The 19,992-nt window shown below is 39.7% G+C and overlaps 1 protein-coding gene across 2 annotated transcripts in view; it reads left to right on the top strand.

The window, feature by feature from the left end:
• Positions 1-19,992, top strand: part of lamb2l (laminin, beta 2-like) — a 57,397-nt gene that overhangs the window by 8,839 nt on the left and 28,566 nt on the right. Inside the window, exons 1-3 of one of the 2 annotated variants that reach the window (XM_026154315.2) lie at positions 895-1,175; positions 2,903-2,958; positions 15,708-15,877. In XM_026154315.2, the coding sequence (XP_026010100.1) occupies positions 1,168-1,175; positions 2,903-2,958; positions 15,708-15,877 (234 nt within the window). In that variant the 5' untranslated portion in view covers positions 895-1,167. Of the gene's footprint in view, positions 1-894; positions 1,176-2,902; positions 2,959-15,707; positions 15,878-19,992 lie in introns of those variants that run through there. The other variant, XM_026154316.2, reaches the window with a different exon arrangement.

The raw sequence follows: 19,992 nt of genomic DNA on the forward strand, positions 1-19,992 counted from the left end.
ACAGATTGACAACCTGTCCTTTCGCCCTGACAGCTGGATTGACAGCTGCATCTGTGGATGGATGGGTGAATGCTGCTTACAGGTTTGAAAAGTGAAACCAATGCATACATATCATAAACTAACATTTTTTTTTATGTCAAACAGGGGCAACCCCTCTGGTCGCCAAAAGAAGTTTGTATAGCCTTTATTGTCACATGTCCAAAATGACACACGGGTTAATTTCATTTGGTTTGTAGTCACATTAATGAAAAAAACAAAATTAATCCCAAAGATGTTTCCTTTATACTTTGAAGAGATTTAGTCGGTCTCTTTTATGTTATTTAGTCATTTAGTTTGTACAGCACCTGACCTGAATATTTGGGATTTCTACCATAGAAAATTTCCTCTAAAATTTGCTCTTCAGTATTTTGGTGGACTTGTTATAATTTAATGCAGAGACAGGGCTGATCAGAGTAGATGTGGAAAATTCATCTTCTGCGTCGTTCTTCTTTCTAACTTCCATTAAAATGCTGTTATAGAGTCGCCTAGTTTGTATTAAGCTAAACTGATCAGACTGCCGGTACCACTCTTCTCAGTTTCTTTTGTCATTATTTTCCTTATTTTTGACATTAAATTTTCCCTCCTCTTCCATCATCCTCTCGTCTTCCTCTTCCTCATTGAACTGTCCCTCTCGCTCTTTTTCTCTGCCCTCATCTTCCTCTCTCACCATTCACTCTTCCAAGTGTCCAGAAGAAAGGGGTGGTGCATTCCAAAAGCCTGGAGACCATTCCCTTCTTTCAGGCAGTGGCCTGTAGAGTGACAGTGAAATTAGAATAAGAATAGCTGCCCATTCACCCCAGTGCCCTAGTGACGGGCTGGAGGGAGAGCAAAAAAGAGGGAGTGGGAGGGACGAGTGGAATGAAGGGGGTCCCTCAGACACGTTGCGTTCCAATTGGCCGGTGGCGTTCCCTGTGTTTTTACATCGCTGCCGTCGGTTGCACTTTCAAGTTTGTTTTACACATTTTGCCGCACATACACACTGCACATGTGCATGCATGCGGAAATGTACACATTGGGGTCCAAGGCTTGAACACGTGCACTGGAATACAGGAATCTACGCAATGTCAAGCAGGTTGGCCTCCAGTGAGCAATTCTGACCACGCTGTGCAGAGCAGAGTGAGGTGACCCATGGCTGTGTGAGTACAAGGCTGCTCTCAGTTAGTTGGATTCATCATGAATATTACCCAGTTGTGTTTTTGTTGTTATTTTTTTAAGATAGGTTTTTCATTTGTGTAATATCAGCTAAACTCTGAATATATTTTGGGTATTTCTGTAGCTTGTGGCAAAGAGTTCAGATTAAAAGGCAACCTCGTGCTGTCGCCACTCATGTGGGCCACTTGTGTCTAAACTGTAAACTTTTAATCATGTAGCTGTTAAAATTTAAGATTAGTGCTACAGGTTGTTGTTTTTTTCTTTGTTTTAACTCTTACCAAATGGCTTTTGCTAGAATGTAGTTTTGATCAAAACTGTTTATTGTCATCTTCATCCTTCCATGTAGATCTTGGATGGGTTAAATATAATATTACTGATTGACAAAATACCTCTTTGCAACTCTGCGGTGGCAAACAGGCATTATGATTCTTTGCAGATCTTCCCACTCTTAGACTGTGCAGTAAGTGGCCCCTCACTAACAGGGATCTAGTGTTTTTGGGACTTTTTTGTTTTTGAAAAAAAAAGAAGCACATCCATCTTACCTTTGTTGTAAGCCCATGAAGTTATGTGATTGATGGAAAGATGACTGTATGCCTTCTGCATTAATAACTAGTTTATATGCTCTTGATTTTAAACAAAACGTGTAAAACAAATAGATTTTTTTGTATTATAGATAAAAATCCAGCATTTTGTGTTTCCATTTTTTACTTGAGCATCCTACCAGTTCCATCGTCTAGACAGTAAATAGTGTCACATGTAAAATTCTGGTAGTGCATGAAGCAAATTATTATTGCAGTTATAAATAATAAGTATACTATTTTCTTTACAATCTAGCTCACCAAGTTGAGTAGTAAGGCTACTGCAGAGGCCCTGGTTCAAATTTATCCCAGGTTGTTTATTGTGTGTCTTCTCCCTTTATGTCTCTCTGCATGGATGTCTTAATAAAGGCAAAAAGTTTGCATTTAGGCAGCAGCTAAACTGTTCTAAAACGATATGCATATAACAAAGAAACCCTGCAGACAGTCTCTTTTTACATTTTGTTTATCATGAGAAACAGACCGCACATAGTAGAAATTTTCTCTACCAATACAGAAAACTTGATACTTTTTTTCTTTAGAGATCAATAAACTTTTTGTATCCTTTGATATTTTTCACATGCACAAAAAGTATCTCCTGGATTAGCAAGCAAAGTTGAGCTTTCTGGGCAATTCTTTCATATTGAAAACCTTTGTGGGGCAATAAAATCTGTCTCCCTCTTAACTAAGTAGGTTTATGTAGGGCGAAAGAAATCAAGGATGTGACATGCTTTCTAAATACACTTAGTCTTTTCATTTATTCTGGTCCTCTTGCCTTTTTGATAACCACTTTTACTTATCTCAGAGTAACATTTCAGACTATCTAACATGAGCAATGTAGACACTGGTTGGTTCTTTTCAGTCAAGACCATCTATCTTTCCCATACTACTACATCACAGCAAAGCCTGGAGGTTGTGTTGTAACATCAGCTGTTACCATAGCACTGAGTAATTATTACTCCAACCAGCCAAGACCATTGTTAAGATCTGTAAGGGACTCTACCACCTGCCTTGACTGACAGTGGTTAATACTCTAGTTTATGGACAAACAATGCCTCTGTGTATTGTGGTGTTTTACTGTGGCCTAAATGTTTTATTGATTTCTTTCTCTCACAAATTATTTATGTGTGTTACAGGCAAAGAGACAGCCTGTTGTCCATCATGAATGTTCATCTGAGCCTCCTCATGCTGGGTGAGTAGAAGTCAGACATGTGTTTAGTCTTTTTCTGTGGGGTGAACAAATTCCTCGACCTGTGTAATAAGTACTGAGCTCTCTTAGCAAGAGCTCCGGTGTGCAGTGACCAGGACAGAGTGTTTATTACCTCTACTCCCAGGAACTTGTTACCATCTCCACTATCATGCTGTTGATAAGGAGTGGTGTTACCGCCCTGGCCGCTCCTGAAGTTGACAACGAGCCCTTTGATTGTAATACAGCATCTGCATGTTTGTGTTTTTATCATCCAGATGTGCTTGGCTCTGTTGTATTACAGAGGAGATGGCATCTGCCGTAAAGTGATTTGAGCGGTATGCAAACTGTAGTGGGTCAAATGCAGGAGGGAGGCTGGAGACAATGTGTCTCTCAAAGCACGTCATCATAAAAGGAACACTGTGGGGCAGTAGTCATTGAGATGAGTGACTGTGGGTTTTTGATGCCAGCAGTCTTAACCCTTTACAGCCGATCGGAGCGGGCACGCTCTGTTTTGCGTAACTATTTTTAAATCCCGGTAGCTCTGCAACCACTTAAGCTAGCACAATAATTTTTTTTGCATATGAAACTGGAGGAGTTGTACTTACATCTTATGCCATCAGCTTGTCCTAGGTCACAGTTTCCTTCCACATATAGCTTTGCAAAAACTGCATAAAAATCACTTGCAGCAACAAAAACATGATATTCCAGAAACACGCTTCGCCGATCCATCAGCTGTTTGTAACACTTCCTACGTCCATCAGCGCGAACTATCACATGACCGCATGACCTGCCCGAAACCGGAAGTGACGTCATTTTGCGGAAATGTAGTTTTTTACGATCGGGCCCTTATGAGCTTGTGTTTTACTTGTTATGTGTTTTAAAAAGTTATGTTTGAGTTTATGACTTTCTGTGTCGTTTCTGGGATGCTTAGGACTCATATTTCACTGCTGGAAATAGTTTATTTTGATGCATATGCTGTTATTTTGCAAATTTGCACTATAATATTTATTTTCGTTTTTCCTGCAGTATATAAAAATTGGTGTATTTCAAAAATAAAACTATGAAGACACTCAAAATAAATTTCCTGTGGTGGGAAACTAGTTTGTGTAACTTTTTTGTATTTACAGTTTTGAGGGATAAGCCTCTTAAATTTCTCTAACTAGAAATATATGTTAAAAAAACAAAAACGATTTTCAATTTTTTTGTAGTTTATTGCACTTTTTTGCAATTTATGTAATTACTATGCACCTAATGCAGACATATTATTAAAGTTTGGGCTATAATGGTTGTATTGATGTATAGCAACTTGAAATGCTCCCAAAAATGGCTCCACAGCATGTAAAAATATAATATAAGCTCTGGCGAACTTGGTTCTATGGTAGGTCTTAAAGGGTTAAAGCAGGAAGGTACAACAATGGTCCAGCAACAAATTGAAGATGACTGTGAGAACTGACATTAGCTGGTCATTACTGTTCCTGAGCCCCTGTCCTGGCATATTAGGACTGCTTATGTTCACTCTCCTCAAGGTCTTTCAGACATAAGTTGTTGTAAGATTGACTGTCTGTTCATGGTATGTTTTAATCTCATCTAGTTTATCTTGTTAAATAGGTAAATAGTGGAGAAATGTGTTTTTGTGTGTACGGGGAGAATGGGGCTGGGGCAATTGTCTCTGACAGTCTTTCTGTAAAGTCACTGCATGCCACTTCCTCATAGGTCCTTTATAAAGTAAACTCACTTCTTATTGTAACAGCCGATGCCTTAGGCATTAAAATATTTCCTCTATTGTCATATTCTGAGTAAATTTAACACCAGAACCGCAGGTTCAGAATAGACAACATAATCTTCAGTGTACACTTAGGATGAATTCCTTCTCTGAGGGAAAATTCTTTGAGATGTTTGTTTAGAATTAAATTTAAAAAGATTCCTGAAATCTGCCATGATGGTATTTGTGGAATGATAGGCCACTGACAGGAGAGCTAAATCAGAGGACTTGCAGGCCTAATAGTACGGTTGTGCGATACTTTTTAGGGCCACACAAGAGCATAGCCACCATTTCACTTGTAAGATTTACCCTCTGGTTAGTTATGCTGTACTTTTATAAGTTAAAGGGAAATTGTTATATATTTTTAGCCACTCACACACATGACAATAAAGACTGATTACATATTTTATGCTTGCCATTCCTAACTCGCCTATTCTCAGGTATCTGGGTCAGTCTCTATGTTGATTATTAACTGGAGGAAGGAACCATTCATACGTGCAGGGTCAGAAACTAAACTTTAATAATAATGAGCATGAACTTTGCTTCATCTGGTGATACATATTTGTGAATAAATGAAAGCATGGAAGGATCAGTTTAACAGTCATTGAATATCTAGGATGGATGATAATTTACTTAAAACCTTTCATATTTTAATATTTGTAAATATTGTGTAAATATATAAAGGTATATGTAAATATGTCTGACCTCTGCATTAAATATCCTGCAACAGTTAGTGAGTGTGCTTCCAGGAGATGAAGCAAGTTTAGAACTTGATGTTGTTGCTGACTTTCAAGCTCTGTTTTTTCATATATCTTTGCATATATTTATTACATACATATATTTTACCATTAACTGTCTTCTTTGTATTCACTCCATTCACTCCATTCTTCATCATGCCCTCCACACACAAAGCACTTTTTTCCCAGTGGGAAAAAAGATAAAGGAGATGAAGTAAATGAGCAGTTCTTCAAGTGCAGCTATATAATAATAATAATAATAATAATAATAATAATAATAATAATAATAATAATAATAATAATAATAATAATAATAATAATAAAAAGGACATAAAAGGAGGTACACTTTACTCACTTTACTCAAAGCAAGAACCTTGACAAGAAGGCTGTTCTCGAAAAAATTTATTTCTTGCCAGGAAAGAAGCTCTGAAAAGCAAAACTGGTTAAACATTTATATTTAAAAGGAACTAAAGCTGCAGCCACCTCACTGACTTTCCATTTACTATCCTGTCGGTCTTAATTAAGTGATACCCTCCCATTCCAAGAATCTAATATATTCTGGTGAAATGTAGAATGTTGATTGTAATCTTTTGAGAGGACCAACAAATTTGCATCAAGGAAAAAAAAACCTACTGTAGTTCTTTTTACAAGAATACTGAGTGTCAAAAAACAGCCAGGTAAAGAATGTGCCTCGCACAAACAGCAGCTGGTTTGCCTCCATGTGATTATATGTAGCACTGGCACATGGCAATGAAACCCACACCATCCACTTGAATACAGCCTTATAGCAGGAATGCAGGAACATGAGGAAAATGTTATTCATGACAGAAAACATTCCTGGTGTTAGATGCATAGACATAAGTGATGCATACACAGATGGTACAGATGCTTAGAATTGCTGCCACCAGCCTGTTTCCAAGCCGCTACGAGTCCTCCATTCTTCTCCTGCAGTATATCTACTCTTCTCTATGAACATGTCCCCCTTATTCAATTGTTATTTCCCAAGAGACTGTTTTTTACTGATCGCAATATAGTCCATACAAACTGTTGATCAAGTATGGAAAATTTAAAATGGTTGGATAAAACTTGCAGCCAGTTTGACATTTCGTACAAATACAGCCACTTAAAATGGCCAGCTTATTCATAGCAGAACAGGATCCTTGACTGATCCCAACTGTGACGCTGTCAGCACTGATCCCGTAGAGCAGGGGTGTCAAACTCCAGTCCTCGAGGGCTGGTGTCCTGAAACACACCTGAATAAAATGAGTAGGTCATTAGCAAGACTTTATAGAACTTGACTGCAAGCTGAGGTGACAATTCAGCCATTTGATTCATGTTACGGCAGCTTATGAGTGAATGAACATGGTGCAATAAAAGTACTTCACAACCCCAGGTCAACCCATGCTCATGTCTGCTAATGCGATTCTAGAATTTTTGTGCAATCGCCCCTCTTTTGATTTTGTGTTCATTTAGAAGCAGGAAATTAGAGATCATACAGATCTTTATGTATTTGACACATTGCTGCAGTTTAACTGATTGGTTTGTATCATCTGGCTTCATGGATACAAGCTGGGTATCATCTGCATAGCAAAGAACATGTATCCTATGGGTTCTGATAATATTGCCTAAGGGAAGCATTGTGTAATGTAAATGGAAGTGGTCCCAGCACAGACTCCTGTGGAACTTTGTGACTAACTTCTGTGCATGTGTAAGAATGTGCATGCACAAATTGGAGTCTATTACATGGATATGATTCAGACTACTGAATTCCTTTAAATCCATCTCTGTAGTAGAATATTGTGGTCAGCAGTATTGAATGTCTAACGGGACAAGCACAGAGATGAGTCTGCTGTCAGATTCAATGAGAAGATCATTCATATTCTTCACTAGTTCTGCTTCTGTACTAAGTTAGCTCAGTTAGCTGTTTTACAACTACTCTGTCATTTTTGATAGTGTAAGTTTTAAGTATAAAGGTAGGCACTACACAGGTGTATTATTTGTCACCTAATTATATTAATAGAAGGCAGTTATGGAGATGGGAATTATCTACAAGAGACCAAAATAACTGGTGAAGTTGGTACTAAACACTACAATCATTATAATAAGATGCTTCAATGCAATCAGCCACAGTCACACAGTAATTGTGGGTACTGTGAGTATAAATGCATTTGCAAATAGATATACAGTATTAAAAAAAAGTCCTCAACAATACACACACTGAAGTCTTACATGCTAGTCAGGACAGGTAAAACCAAAGTGTCTGTAGCCCACACAAAGAGAAAGATCCACGCTATTGTCATGTCTGAGGTGCTAGAAGCATCTCAAAAATTAGTCTGCATAGGATGATGACTTTGCCTTGTAATTACCAAAGCAAATACAATTTTCTACCCTATCTTACACAGATTGAGGAAAGACATTAGTCAGAGCACTTTTGAGAGTGGCTTATATTCAGTAGCATTCTTTGCATGTGTGGTCTCCTTCAAAACACAAACTCAGTCATTAATTAAAACACAGGCTAAATCAGTACTGAGGTATACATGCCTAGACAGAGTGTTGGGAGAGGATCTCTTGACATTTGAATGCTGCTTTTATCATAGTCTCTATCAGTCTTTATATTTCCAATAAAATTGTCGTTGTCGTGCCAAATTTTCCCTTTTAAAAAAACTGCCCTTTTTTGAAAACCTGATGTAGGTAATTATCAGAGTACATTAAATGCACATTTTTATTTCTTTGTGCGGCGTGACGTGACTCAATTTTAATTTGGATTCTCATATTTTGTTTTACTCTAAAGCCAAATTTATTACAATGTCTGTTAAGAGGGTTTCCATGTACAGTGTTTTATGGTGCCTCACCTTGGACAGGTTATTTGATCATACCTTTAAAGTGAGGTCAGGTGAAACTCAGTTATAACTCTTAGTCATACTCTCTGTGTCTGTATTGTTAAATAGTTATCAGAGTAGTGAACTGGAACATAACTCTTAATTTTTAGCTGCGCCAACGACAAATATAAAGTTGAAGGTTTTTCTGCTTCTGAAAGAATGTATTTAAGCTTAAAACACGGTTTACCTTCCTGCATGTATGTAAGTGTGTTTTATGTTTGTCCAGGGTGTGTCTGCTCTTTATCAGTAGTCCACAGGTTTGCCTTGCAGCACGTTTTTGTACATTTCTGTATGTGACCATTGTACATGTTGTGGCATTTTAAATGTAAACCTCTTTCCTTTTGCTTTAACATGTTCTGCAATATGCTAAAAGCTTATTGTGTATTTCCTGGTATATTATAGTAGAATAGTCTGTAGTACCACCAGGCATTGTTAATGTTTCACTGGAATTCAGAAAATCTTCCTCTGTTAATCTTGTACTTGAACTGATTCCAAGACATTGTGTATGTGTCTGTGTGTACAGAGAGATTGGAAGAGCTGTAGTCGTAGTTACTTTGGCCTGAGTAAACCAGAGAATCTTTAGGTTTTGAAAGCAAATATTTAATGTAAAATGATTTCCACAGTTGTCTTTTCAGCTGCAAAATGCAATTGCTTTACTCTACAGTATGCATACTAAGCGTACAAAAGGATTTTCCCAGTTTTAATCTGGAACAAATCATGGGAGCTAGATCTGCAGTTTACTTTTTGAAGATCTAATGAGGAAACCTGACCTTCAGCTGAGAGCCAGTAACATTGTCACTACTGTGATTCTGTCATTGAAACTTCAGAAGAGCAGTCTGATGCCCAAGTGTTTTGGCTTGTGAATCTAATATGAAGATCCGCTACTGTAACAATATCTCTGTCTTTAAAGTGGAAATGCACCACTTATTTCACTGAATACAGTATTTTTTAACACAAAACATCTGCACCCTTTATATCAAAATTGCTATATTTCTATATTTTATATATATATATATACATATATACATACATGTATATACATATATGTGTATATATGTATATATATGTGTGTGTATATATATATATATATATATATATATAGATATATATAGATATATATATATAGATATATATATACATATATACACTTATATATAGCTATATATATAGCTGACTATATATAGATATATAGATATATATAGATATATTTAAAAAAAACAAACACCCAGCACGCCCCTGTGGGTGGTTTATCCTTCAAGCTCGGGTCCTCTACCAGAGGCCTGGGAGCTTGAGGGTCCTGCGCAGTATCTTAGCTGTTCCCAGGACTGCGCTCTTCTGGACAGAGATCTCCGATGTTATTCCCGGGATCTGCTGGGGCCACTCGCCTAGCTTGGGAGTCACCGCACCTAGTGCTCCGATTACCACGGGGACCACCGTTACCTTCACCCTCCACATCCTCTCGAGCTCTTCTCTGAGCCCTTGGTATTTCTCCAGCTTCTCGTGTTCCTTCTTCCTGATATTGCTGTCATTCGGAACCACTACATCGATCACTACGGCCGTCTTCTTCTGTTTGTCTACCACCACTATGTCCGGTTGGTTAGCCACCACCATTTTGTCCGTCTGTATCTGGAAGTCCCACAGGATCTTAGCTCGGTCATTCTCCACCACCCTTGAGGGCATCTCCCATTTTGACCTCGGGACTTCCAGGTTATACTCGGCACAGATGTTCCTGTACACTATGCCGGCCACTTGGTTATGGCGTTCCATGTATGCCTTGCCTGCTAGCATCTTGCACCCTGCTGTTATGTGCTGGATTGTCTCTGGGGCATCTTTACACAGCCTGCACCTGGGGTCTTGCCTGGTGTGATAGACCCCAGCCTCTATGGATCTTGTGCTCAGAGCTTGTTCTCGTGCTGCCATGATTAGTGCCTCTGTGCTGTCTTTCAGTCCAGCTTTGTCCAGCCACTGGTAGGATTTCTGGATATCAGCCACCTCCTCTATCTGCCGGTGGTACATACCGTGCAGGGGCCTGTCCTTCCATGATGGTTCCTCGTCTCCCTCCTCTTTCTTGGGTTTCTGCTGCCTGAGGTATTCACTGAGCACTCGGTCAGTTGGGGCCATCTTCCCAATGTATTCTTGGATGTTCGTTGTCTCATCCTGGACTGTGGTGCTGACACTCACCAGTCCCCGGCCCCCTTCCTTCCGCTTAGCGTACAGCCTCAGGGTGCTGGATTTGGGGTGAAACCCTCCATGCATGGTAAGGAGCTTTCTTGTCTTTATGTCAGTGGCTTCTATCTCCTCCTTTGGCCAGCCTATTACCCCAGCAGGGTACCTGATCACGGGCAGGGCGTACGTGTTGATGGCCCGGATCTTGTTCTTACCATTCAGCTGACTCCTCAGGACTTGCCTGACCCTCTGCAGGTACTTGGTGGTTGCAGCTTTTCTAGCGGCCTCTTCATGGTTCCCATTCGCCTGTGGGATCCCCAAGTACTTGTAACTGTCCTCTATGTCTGCAATGTTGCCTTCTGGTAGTTCAATCCCCTCAGTTCTGACTACCTTCCCTCTCTTTGTTACCATCCGACTACACTTCTCCAGTCCGAACGACATTCCAATGTCATTGCTGTATAGCCTGGTAGTGTGGATCAGTGCTAATCGATGTTCTGCATAGGCCTGAACCCCCCTCATATATATATATATATATATATATATATATATATATATATTAGGGGTGCAACGATACACAAAATTCACGGTTCGGTTCGGTTCGATACTTTGGTGTCACGGTTCGATATTTTTTCGATACAAAAAATGTTCATGCATTTTTAATTTGTCATTTATTAAAATTATAAATATATATTTTAACTCAAAAGTACAGTTTTTAAATTTAACCCTAACCCTTGTGCGTGTTTTTTATTTTGACAGCGAATGCGCACCTGCGGACCACTTATGTGCAGCCCTGGTTATTTAGCTCGTCATATTGCAGCCACAGAAATTATTTTGTCCATGAAACCATAAAGCTGCACTTTCTTTTTGCCTTATAGTCTGATTTGTCATAACTTCTCCGTTTTGTGGTAAGCTTTTCTTTGGCTGTCACTTCTTCACCCTGACCTGTCTTATTTGGCTCTGCAGAACTGAAATGCTTTTACACACGCACTCACATAAGCTCAGCGATTCTCTGCGCGATCAACCTCTCACATGTTTAAGCTGCGGGAGATTTCACTTGTCATGTTTGCATAGTAAGCTAACGATTAATAAGACGATGTCAGAGGAATTGGTGCACAAATTATCATCACTCACAGATCAGTGCTGTCGCTCTCTATACACAGTTCGCACGATTGCAAAGTGAAAGCAAAAAAACAAGCGCAAATTCAAACGCGATTTCAATATGTCACATATCGACAGTGGCTCACCGATGCCAATGACATAATTACCCAGCTACATTTCCAAAAGAATGCAAAAGCATTGACATATATTTTTCCTACAATAGCCCGACGGGCAGGGCAGAGATAGATTTTGGTAGCCCGACTGAAAAAATCGCTAGCTCCGGGACGTTGGGCTAGCGATATTGCAAGCCCTGTATCTGATTGAGGAATCACTCATCTTTGGAAAAGAGAGTTTATTACAGAGAAATGGCTCTTTCCAAAATAAAAGCTATACTATCCGTTTCTTCTGGGCTATATTCTCAGCAGCATAAGGAGAATCATGTGCTAACAGCTGTCTAAATGACTCGGCTAAAGTTAGTAGCATGCTTGCTTTTTTTTGTCTGCTTCCACTTGTCTTTGCACTAGGATGATGTCGGCGTAAATGTGCAGTCATATTCTTTGTGTTCCCACTAGTGCTTTCAGGTTAATCTCATTGAAATTACCTTAACGCCACAACACGGCAAATCTCCGTTAACGAGCTACCGCCGATCGCTCCGTGCATGGGGCTAGACGGCCAACACATTAACGAGCTAACTGCCCTAACACACTAGTTCACACCAATGTAATTGAGCATTGCATGGCACATCCAACATACTGTTTTACTTTAGTCCATGACGCGCTTACCTTCAGGGTCATACGTCACATGAAAACCAAAATAATTCCAAACGCCAGATCTGAATGAGAGTGGGGGAGGTCCAGCTTGCAAGGAGAGCTTAACTTCTGTCTCGCTAGCTTGCCCTGCGCTCTTCCTTCTGACTATGCTGTCTGTGTTGAGCGCTCAGTGGATCTGCGCTCGACAGTGCAGCCTAGGCGGAGTAGTCGAACACAGATTCACTGAGCGCTCAACACAGACAGCATCGTCAGAAGGAAAATTGATAAAATAAATTACAAATGTTGTATTGTTCGATACATATGCGTACCGAACCGAAAGCACTGTATCGAACGGTTCAATATCGATACGAATATCGTTGCACCCCTAATATATATACATATATAAACACCCAGCACGCCCCTGCGGGCGGTTTATCCTTCAAGCTCGGGTCCTCTACCAGAGGCCTGGGAGCTTGAGGGTCCTGCGCAGTATCTTAGCTGTTCCCAGGACTGCGCTCTTCTGGACAGAGATCTCCGATGTTGTTCCCGGGATCTGCTGGAGCCACTCGCCTAGCTTGGGAGTCACCGCACCTAGTGCTCCGATTACCACGGGGACCACCGTTACCTTCACCCTCCACATCCTCTCGAGCTCTTCTCTGAGCCCTTGGTATTTCTCCAGCTTCTCGTGTTCCTTCTTCCTGATATTGCTGTCATTCGGAACCGCTACATCGATCACTACGGCCGTCTTCTTCTGTTTGTCTACCACCACTATGTCCGGTTGGTTAGCCACCACCATTTTGTCCGTCTGTATCTGGAAGTCCCACAGGATCTTAGCTCGGTCATTCTCCACCACCCTTGGGGGCATCTCCCATTTTGACCTCGGGACTTCCAGGTTATACTCGGCACAGATGTTCCTGTACACTATGCCGGCCACTTGGTTATGGCGTTCCATGTATGCCTTGCCTGCTAGCATCTTGCACCCTGCTGTTATGTGCTGGATTGTCTCTGGGGCATCTTTACACAGCCTGCACCTGGGGTCTTGCCTGGTGTGATAGACCCCAGCCTCTATGGATCTTGTACTCAGAGCTTGTTCTTGTGCTGCCATGATTAGTGTATATATATATATATATACACTATATATATATATATATATATATATATATATATATATATATATAGAGAGAGAGAGAGAGAGAGAGAGAGAGAGAGAGAGAGAGAGAGAGAGAGAGAGAGAGAGATAGAGATATATATATATATAGATATATGTGTGTGCAGTGAATTGTTAGTATGTTGGAAAATCAATCTGGGTAAGGGAGCAGTGTCCTTTGTAGCCAGTAAGGTCAGTAACAGATTTGTCTTTTTTTATAGTTTCTAAATACGAAAGGCCATGATGAAACTTTCGTTTACATTTATTTGATAAGCTGTTATTCCCCAGCATGATCTAACAAATCTCTAAGGTCTTCTTCTAATGCCAGGAATGTTTGGTTTTGTCAGTCTTCCAGTGCTTTAATGATGTTTAGTGAGGCTTGTATGCAGGCTCACTTAACTTGCCTTGTCATGCTTTGTACAGAACTAATCCAAAGCATTTTAGAGTGGAATGTGTTGTCTGTCTCAGAAACTTTCTGTTAATGATGATGCAGAGATATTCTGTGTTAAGAAAAATAACCTGACGTCTGACAGTCTCTGGGAACTCTGATGCCATTTTTCACACTATCGCAACGCTATTGATGATTGATGTGAACACCGAATGAAACTCCTAATTACTATTCTTGTGATTTACTGCATGTATTGCTTGAATAAACCTGTTGGGATGTCTTTGTCTTGTCTCCCTTCCCTCACCCCATCCGGGCAGATGTCTGCTCCTCCCTCAGCCTGGTTCTGCTTCTTGTTAGAAGGGAGTTTTTCCTTCCCACTGTTGCCAAAATGCTTGCTCATAGGGGGTCATATGATTGTTGGGGTTTTCTCTGTTTTCTTTGTGTTATTGTAGGGTCTTTACCTTACAATATAAAGGGCCTTGAGGCAACTGTTGTTGTGACTGTATAAATACATTGAATAGTCAGGTGTACAGGGGTTCCTAATAAAGTGCCTAGTTACTGTCAGTCACATTAGAGAGGATGCTTTTGAGTCCATTTTGAACCATCTATATCTTTCCTGTTTGCTTTCTGTAGATCAACAGGATGAACAGCTATCTCTCATCTTTTATGTCTCTGTGCTCCGAGATTATCAAGCTTTGGCTTTTTCTTTAAATCAGACAAGAAAGGCATGTTTTTTTATTCAAAAGTGTGACAAGAAAAGTAGAACTCAAAAAGAGAAAAACTGTTTGACAGTGAGCATAATGGAACACATTCAAATACACAAAAACAGATGGCAATGATAGAAACTGGACTATAAACTGATTACATTTTTAAGAACTGTTATCAACACATATACTGAACATGGATAGACAGTGCATTTGATTGTGAGTAGCAACCTCCAGAGTTTAAAAATATTCATGCAAACATAGCAAAAACTGCAATTTCTGCATTTACCACTTGAGTCTAAAAGCGCGTCAATCCCTGTAGACTGCCATGTTAAGGTGCCGAACTTTACACAATTAAAAATTATGATCACATTATAAGAAATTGATTGTTTGTCCCATTTATAAAAATGGTTTCAAATAACCTACCTGTATGAAAAATTGCTTTAAGATTAGGGGCATGGCTGGTTTAGCTGATAACTTTCTAATGAAACTCTCCTCAGAGTCAGTCAGGACACTGAATTGGGCCTTTTCAACATGTTTGTCCCTTTTTGAGCAGTTGTAAATGACTTCTCTGACAATTTATATGGTCTTCTTGGTGGTAGAGAACTCCAAGAATTTTGTGCTTCAGCTTTGTTCAATGAAATACTGGTATTTTATCAATCTTTCACCTATCAGAAGTGGCTAATATATACATCAACATTGCATTATGGATGTGCACATTATGGAGCTTATTAGTATTAGAGTTAATAACCACTCCACCCTCATGTCCAAATACGGACACTTGTGGTTAAAGCCGTCAGACACAAGCCAAAACGCTCACACTGATGCTTCTGTGCCCATCCATTTAGACAAAGTTTCCAACATGGCTTTCTGTAGATTCAAGCCGTCAAAAGGTCTAGTTTGCTCATATGTGATTCAAAGCAGAGGTTTACTTGGCAGTAAAGAAGTAAACTTTATGACTGTTTAATTCTTTCCAGCTTTTTGGGGGGCGATTTGAGATTTGTGATTCTTTTAAATACAAGAAAAATATCTAGTGGAAACATTGTTAGTGTGAAGCTGACTGTGATTAATGATTCTGATGATTCTGTTTTCTGTTTCTACCATCCATTAATCCATGGCCAGCTGTCTGTGTATTTGGACAAGAGCTCCCATCAAGCCCTCATGGCTGCACTGAGGGAAGCTGTTACCCTGCAACAGGAAACCTCCTGATTGGACGTGCTGTCAATCTAACGGCCACCTCTACTTGCGGCCTTAATGGACCAGAGCGATATTGTATTGTCAGTCATCTGCAGGTCAGTCACACACAAACTCCTGAATGTAAAGTGTAAAGAGCGAATACAAAGAGCATACCCACATTCATTCTGAGCATGAATTGGGAATAAGTGGTAATAGCTTCTCATTATATTTGAAGATCCAGGTAATAACAGACCACACAAGTACATCGTTTTCTTCCTTTATTTGAATTTACCGATTGATTTTTCTACAGCTGTTTTTTTTTTATATGCACTCTGCTTGACTCTCACTCATCACATTGCAATTTCCCTCACAATACATGGCAGACTGAGTAGTGCAAAGAAAAATGAGTTGGCATGTCCTGTCTATAACACATTCATCCATCTTCATCGTTCCCTCTGCACTACTCCATCTTCAATTGTTCATTTGTCTGTTTGTTTGCAGCCTTGTTTCAATGAGCAACACTCGCTGCACAGGCCCCAGGTGTAGATACACAAGTCAGCCACACCTTCTTTACCTATATGCTTTCACCTCTCTCTTTCTCTTTTTTGTATGTGTTTTTTTTTTTTGTGGAGCTATGCTAATACACATGTATATGATGCGGATGTTTTAGTGAAATAAAGCAGCTGCAGTTATTCAGGACAAAATGATGTTATAGTGTTCATTTCTGCAACGTGCAACTTTTTTTTTTCTGTTTACAATAATACGTCTCCCAGCATGTTCACCATGCTGTTGTCGTTTACGCTGCCTCCATTCATGCATTTCCGTTCGTCTGCATGTATGTGCCTGCTCTTCCTTTGCCTCAGGGTAGGAATATTCACCACATTCAACTTCCAGCTCAGCAAGACAGCCTTCTACTGCAGTGATAGGAAAGGTATAGGGTTCAGATTGTAATCAGTCACAGTATTTAATGTGTGTTTATGCTGCTTGTGTTTTTGACTCAGTGCTTTTGACTTTCAAGTTCTGTTTATTATTCATTGTTCTCTGTTGATTGTTAGCTTGCTCTTCATTTCTTTTGTTTTTATCACCCCTCAGCTGTAAAAGGCTGGTGGAGTTTTGTTTTCGGGCCAGTGGCTAGGATACCTATGTTTGTAAATCCAATAACTTGAGAATGAGGTGACGTAGGAGCTTCAAATTGATATCATAGCGGCATCTACTAAAAATCTCTGAGAAATCTGCATCTCAGCGACTACTAGGAGGCTTGGGTGTAGCACTGGCGGTTCTTACCCAGGTTTTCTGTACTACAATGGTTGTTCACTTCACTTTTTCTTTATTTTTATTTCTGTTGGCTGTAAAAAATCTTACAAATTGTATTTTTCTCTAAGAGTTAAAATATGATCCAAAACAGGACACGTGTTTGATGACCTTATATAAAATTTGTACATAGACAAATTCTCTGTTTGTGTCAAGCGGCGGCTGTGTAAAGGCAAGAGAGGACCCAAATGCACGGCTCTAGACACACGGGGATGAACTCAAAGGCAGGTCTTTTTTAACAGGAACATAAGAAGTCATACAAACACTATACTGGGAGCAACTAAAGCTGAGGCGCTGGGAAGACACGGTAAATGCACACAACCTAGAGGGACGACGCAACACAGAACAAAGGGACACTCTGACATAAATACACAGAAGGTAACGAGGGAAGTGGGAACACACGGGGAACACAGCTGAAGACAATTACTCATGACCGAGCAGGGAGGACACGAAACTGAAAATACTGACACCAAGATGTGGACCTTAAACACAACACAGTACACAGAGATGAGCACAGAGAGGCAGAGAGAGAGGCAGAGAACAAGGATGAATACGAGGGGATGAGGAGAACACAGAACACAAAGGACGGGAACACAGTACCAGAACAAACACCACAATAAAAGCATGGACACAGGGGGAATCCAAATACCAAACCAAACAATCCAATGGACATAAGGAACAAAATACAAAACTACAGGAAAACTAAGAACACTGGGTCAAAATGACCCAGGACCATGACAGTTTGAGTTATGTACTGTATGTCCAGGTGGAGACACAGATCCCTTTGAGGAAGGTATGAAGGAGCATGAGGGCCAAAGAAATTAAATGAAGTACAATAATAAAATACATTTTAGTTTTTTGCACGTTGAAATGAATTTCACTGGATTTTTAAGATTGTAATCTTTTCAAAATTAATATAAATTTTGATAATAACATTAATATTTCCATCACCTCTTTCATTGGATTGCATAGGGGGAATCCCTGGATTACCTTAGCAGGTGGATAGCCAACTTTGTGTGACTGCTTATTGTGATTGCTGAGTTTAGTTTAAGTGAATCCAGGTAACAGAAAAATACCCTTGTCGTGTTGAACTTGTGTTGTAGTACAGGGCCTTGTTCATCATTTCCCGCCGAGCTGTGCTTTATTTCTCTAAAAATGAACACTGGCTAGTGTATGTGTTAGTTTAAATTGCTTCAGTTGCGCTTTGTTATTCATTGCACTGTTTGTCCACTGTTGAGTTCCCTTTTTATCTTCTGTTTGGATATGTAGGCATTGTTTTTCTTTTTTTGTTGGATTACTGCCTCAAAAAGGTTTATTTATTATGCTTATTAATTTGGGTCTACCTTCGGATTACACTGTTCCCACTTTGTGTCATTGAAGATTCAAATGCATTTAGGAGCTGCACGCACACCAGTTGTATTAAAGACTTTCAGAAATTGAGAAGAAAAAGGAAGAAAGTCATAGAGAGAAGATTGTGTGCAGGAGAAAGGATAATATGAATTTCACTTGTGGGGCTGAGGTAAAAAGAAACACAAATGATGAATCAAAGTGGTAGTTAATTTTAAAAAAGTAAAACAATCTCTGCATTATAGCAAAACAATGTTATCAAAACAGCATCAAACCTAGGTGGGTGCATCGCTGACCACGACTGACTAATTAGTGATAAATATGAGCTGATCACAGGGAGTGAGGCTCGCCAGCTACAGCTTTAAAGTGTTTTTGAAATGTGTTGTCCTTACATAGCAATCCACAAAAATAAAAATAAAAAGAATTCACTTCAGTTATTCTCCCACCACTGTCACCAAAACACCCCCAAACCATAACATTTCTATGCTTGCTGGAAAGATAACCATTCTTGTAATGTATGCTCTATGTTATTTTTCCTCTTGCTTATTAGCTCAGGGCCTTCTCATTCTATTTTTGTTATAGTCATTTTGAAGGTTTTGGTTATTACCTACATGTATTAGTCTTTATCTTATAAGACTAAAGGAAAAAAAACCCAACAATATTCTAAAGACCTCCACATGGTATAATGATAGCTGCAGAGGTAGTGGGTTGACGTACCTACGAGCGCTCATTCAATCAAATCATTGCTTTAAAAAAATCAGCACAACAGTTTTTTAGTTTTTCTAAAGTAATTAGAAAAGGCTACTTTATATATATGTGCACATGCACATGGATATACATGTGCATGTGCACACATAAACATCCAAGTTGAAATAGTGTGTATGTGTGAATGGATACACGCACGGTATATCCAGCATGCCTTCTTTTCAATTCTCAGCCGAGTCTCATTAACAGCCATGCTGTTGTTAGCAGCTTAATCGCCCTTGACAACCTAATTTATCAGCTCTGGAATCTACTGTTTCTCTTGCCAACATACCCTCATCATCCCACTCTGGTGTGCCCTCTTTCCCTCCACGTACTCCCCTTTTTATGGCCCCCTCTCAAATTGAGCCCTTTTTTTGCTCTTTCTCAGCATCTCTCTCACTCCCTGGATCTCTTAACTTACTACCTCCCCTCCAAGCACATTTGTCCTTCATCCCTGTTGCTCTTTGACACTCTGCTGCAGATTCTCTGCTCTTATCTGCATCTTTCACTGTCTGCCTTTTTTGAAACCACCCTTCATTCAAACTCATGCCTTTGACCTTGATCACATGGTTTTATTTCTCCCATAATCTCTGATTTCAAGTGTCCACCTTCACTCCTGCCTCATGTGTGTCAGTCTATTTTTTCTTCTTCCTGTACTTTCTCCTCCTACTCCTAGACTTGGACTTTTTTGCAACTCTTTTATGTTGCTTATGCAAAAATTCTGTTACAGTGTTAAGCAAAAAGAGCTTCTTTTTTTTTGTGTGCATTTCATCCCGTAGTAGAAGTAGCCTGAGAACCTGTTAGATCTCCTGTTGTTGATATACTTTTA

This window comes from Astatotilapia calliptera, chromosome 20 (assembly GCF_964374335.1).
Source record: "Astatotilapia calliptera chromosome 20, fAstCal68.1, whole genome shotgun sequence".
In the NCBI taxonomy this organism is placed as follows: Eukaryota; Metazoa; Chordata; class Actinopteri; order Cichliformes; family Cichlidae; genus Astatotilapia; species Astatotilapia calliptera.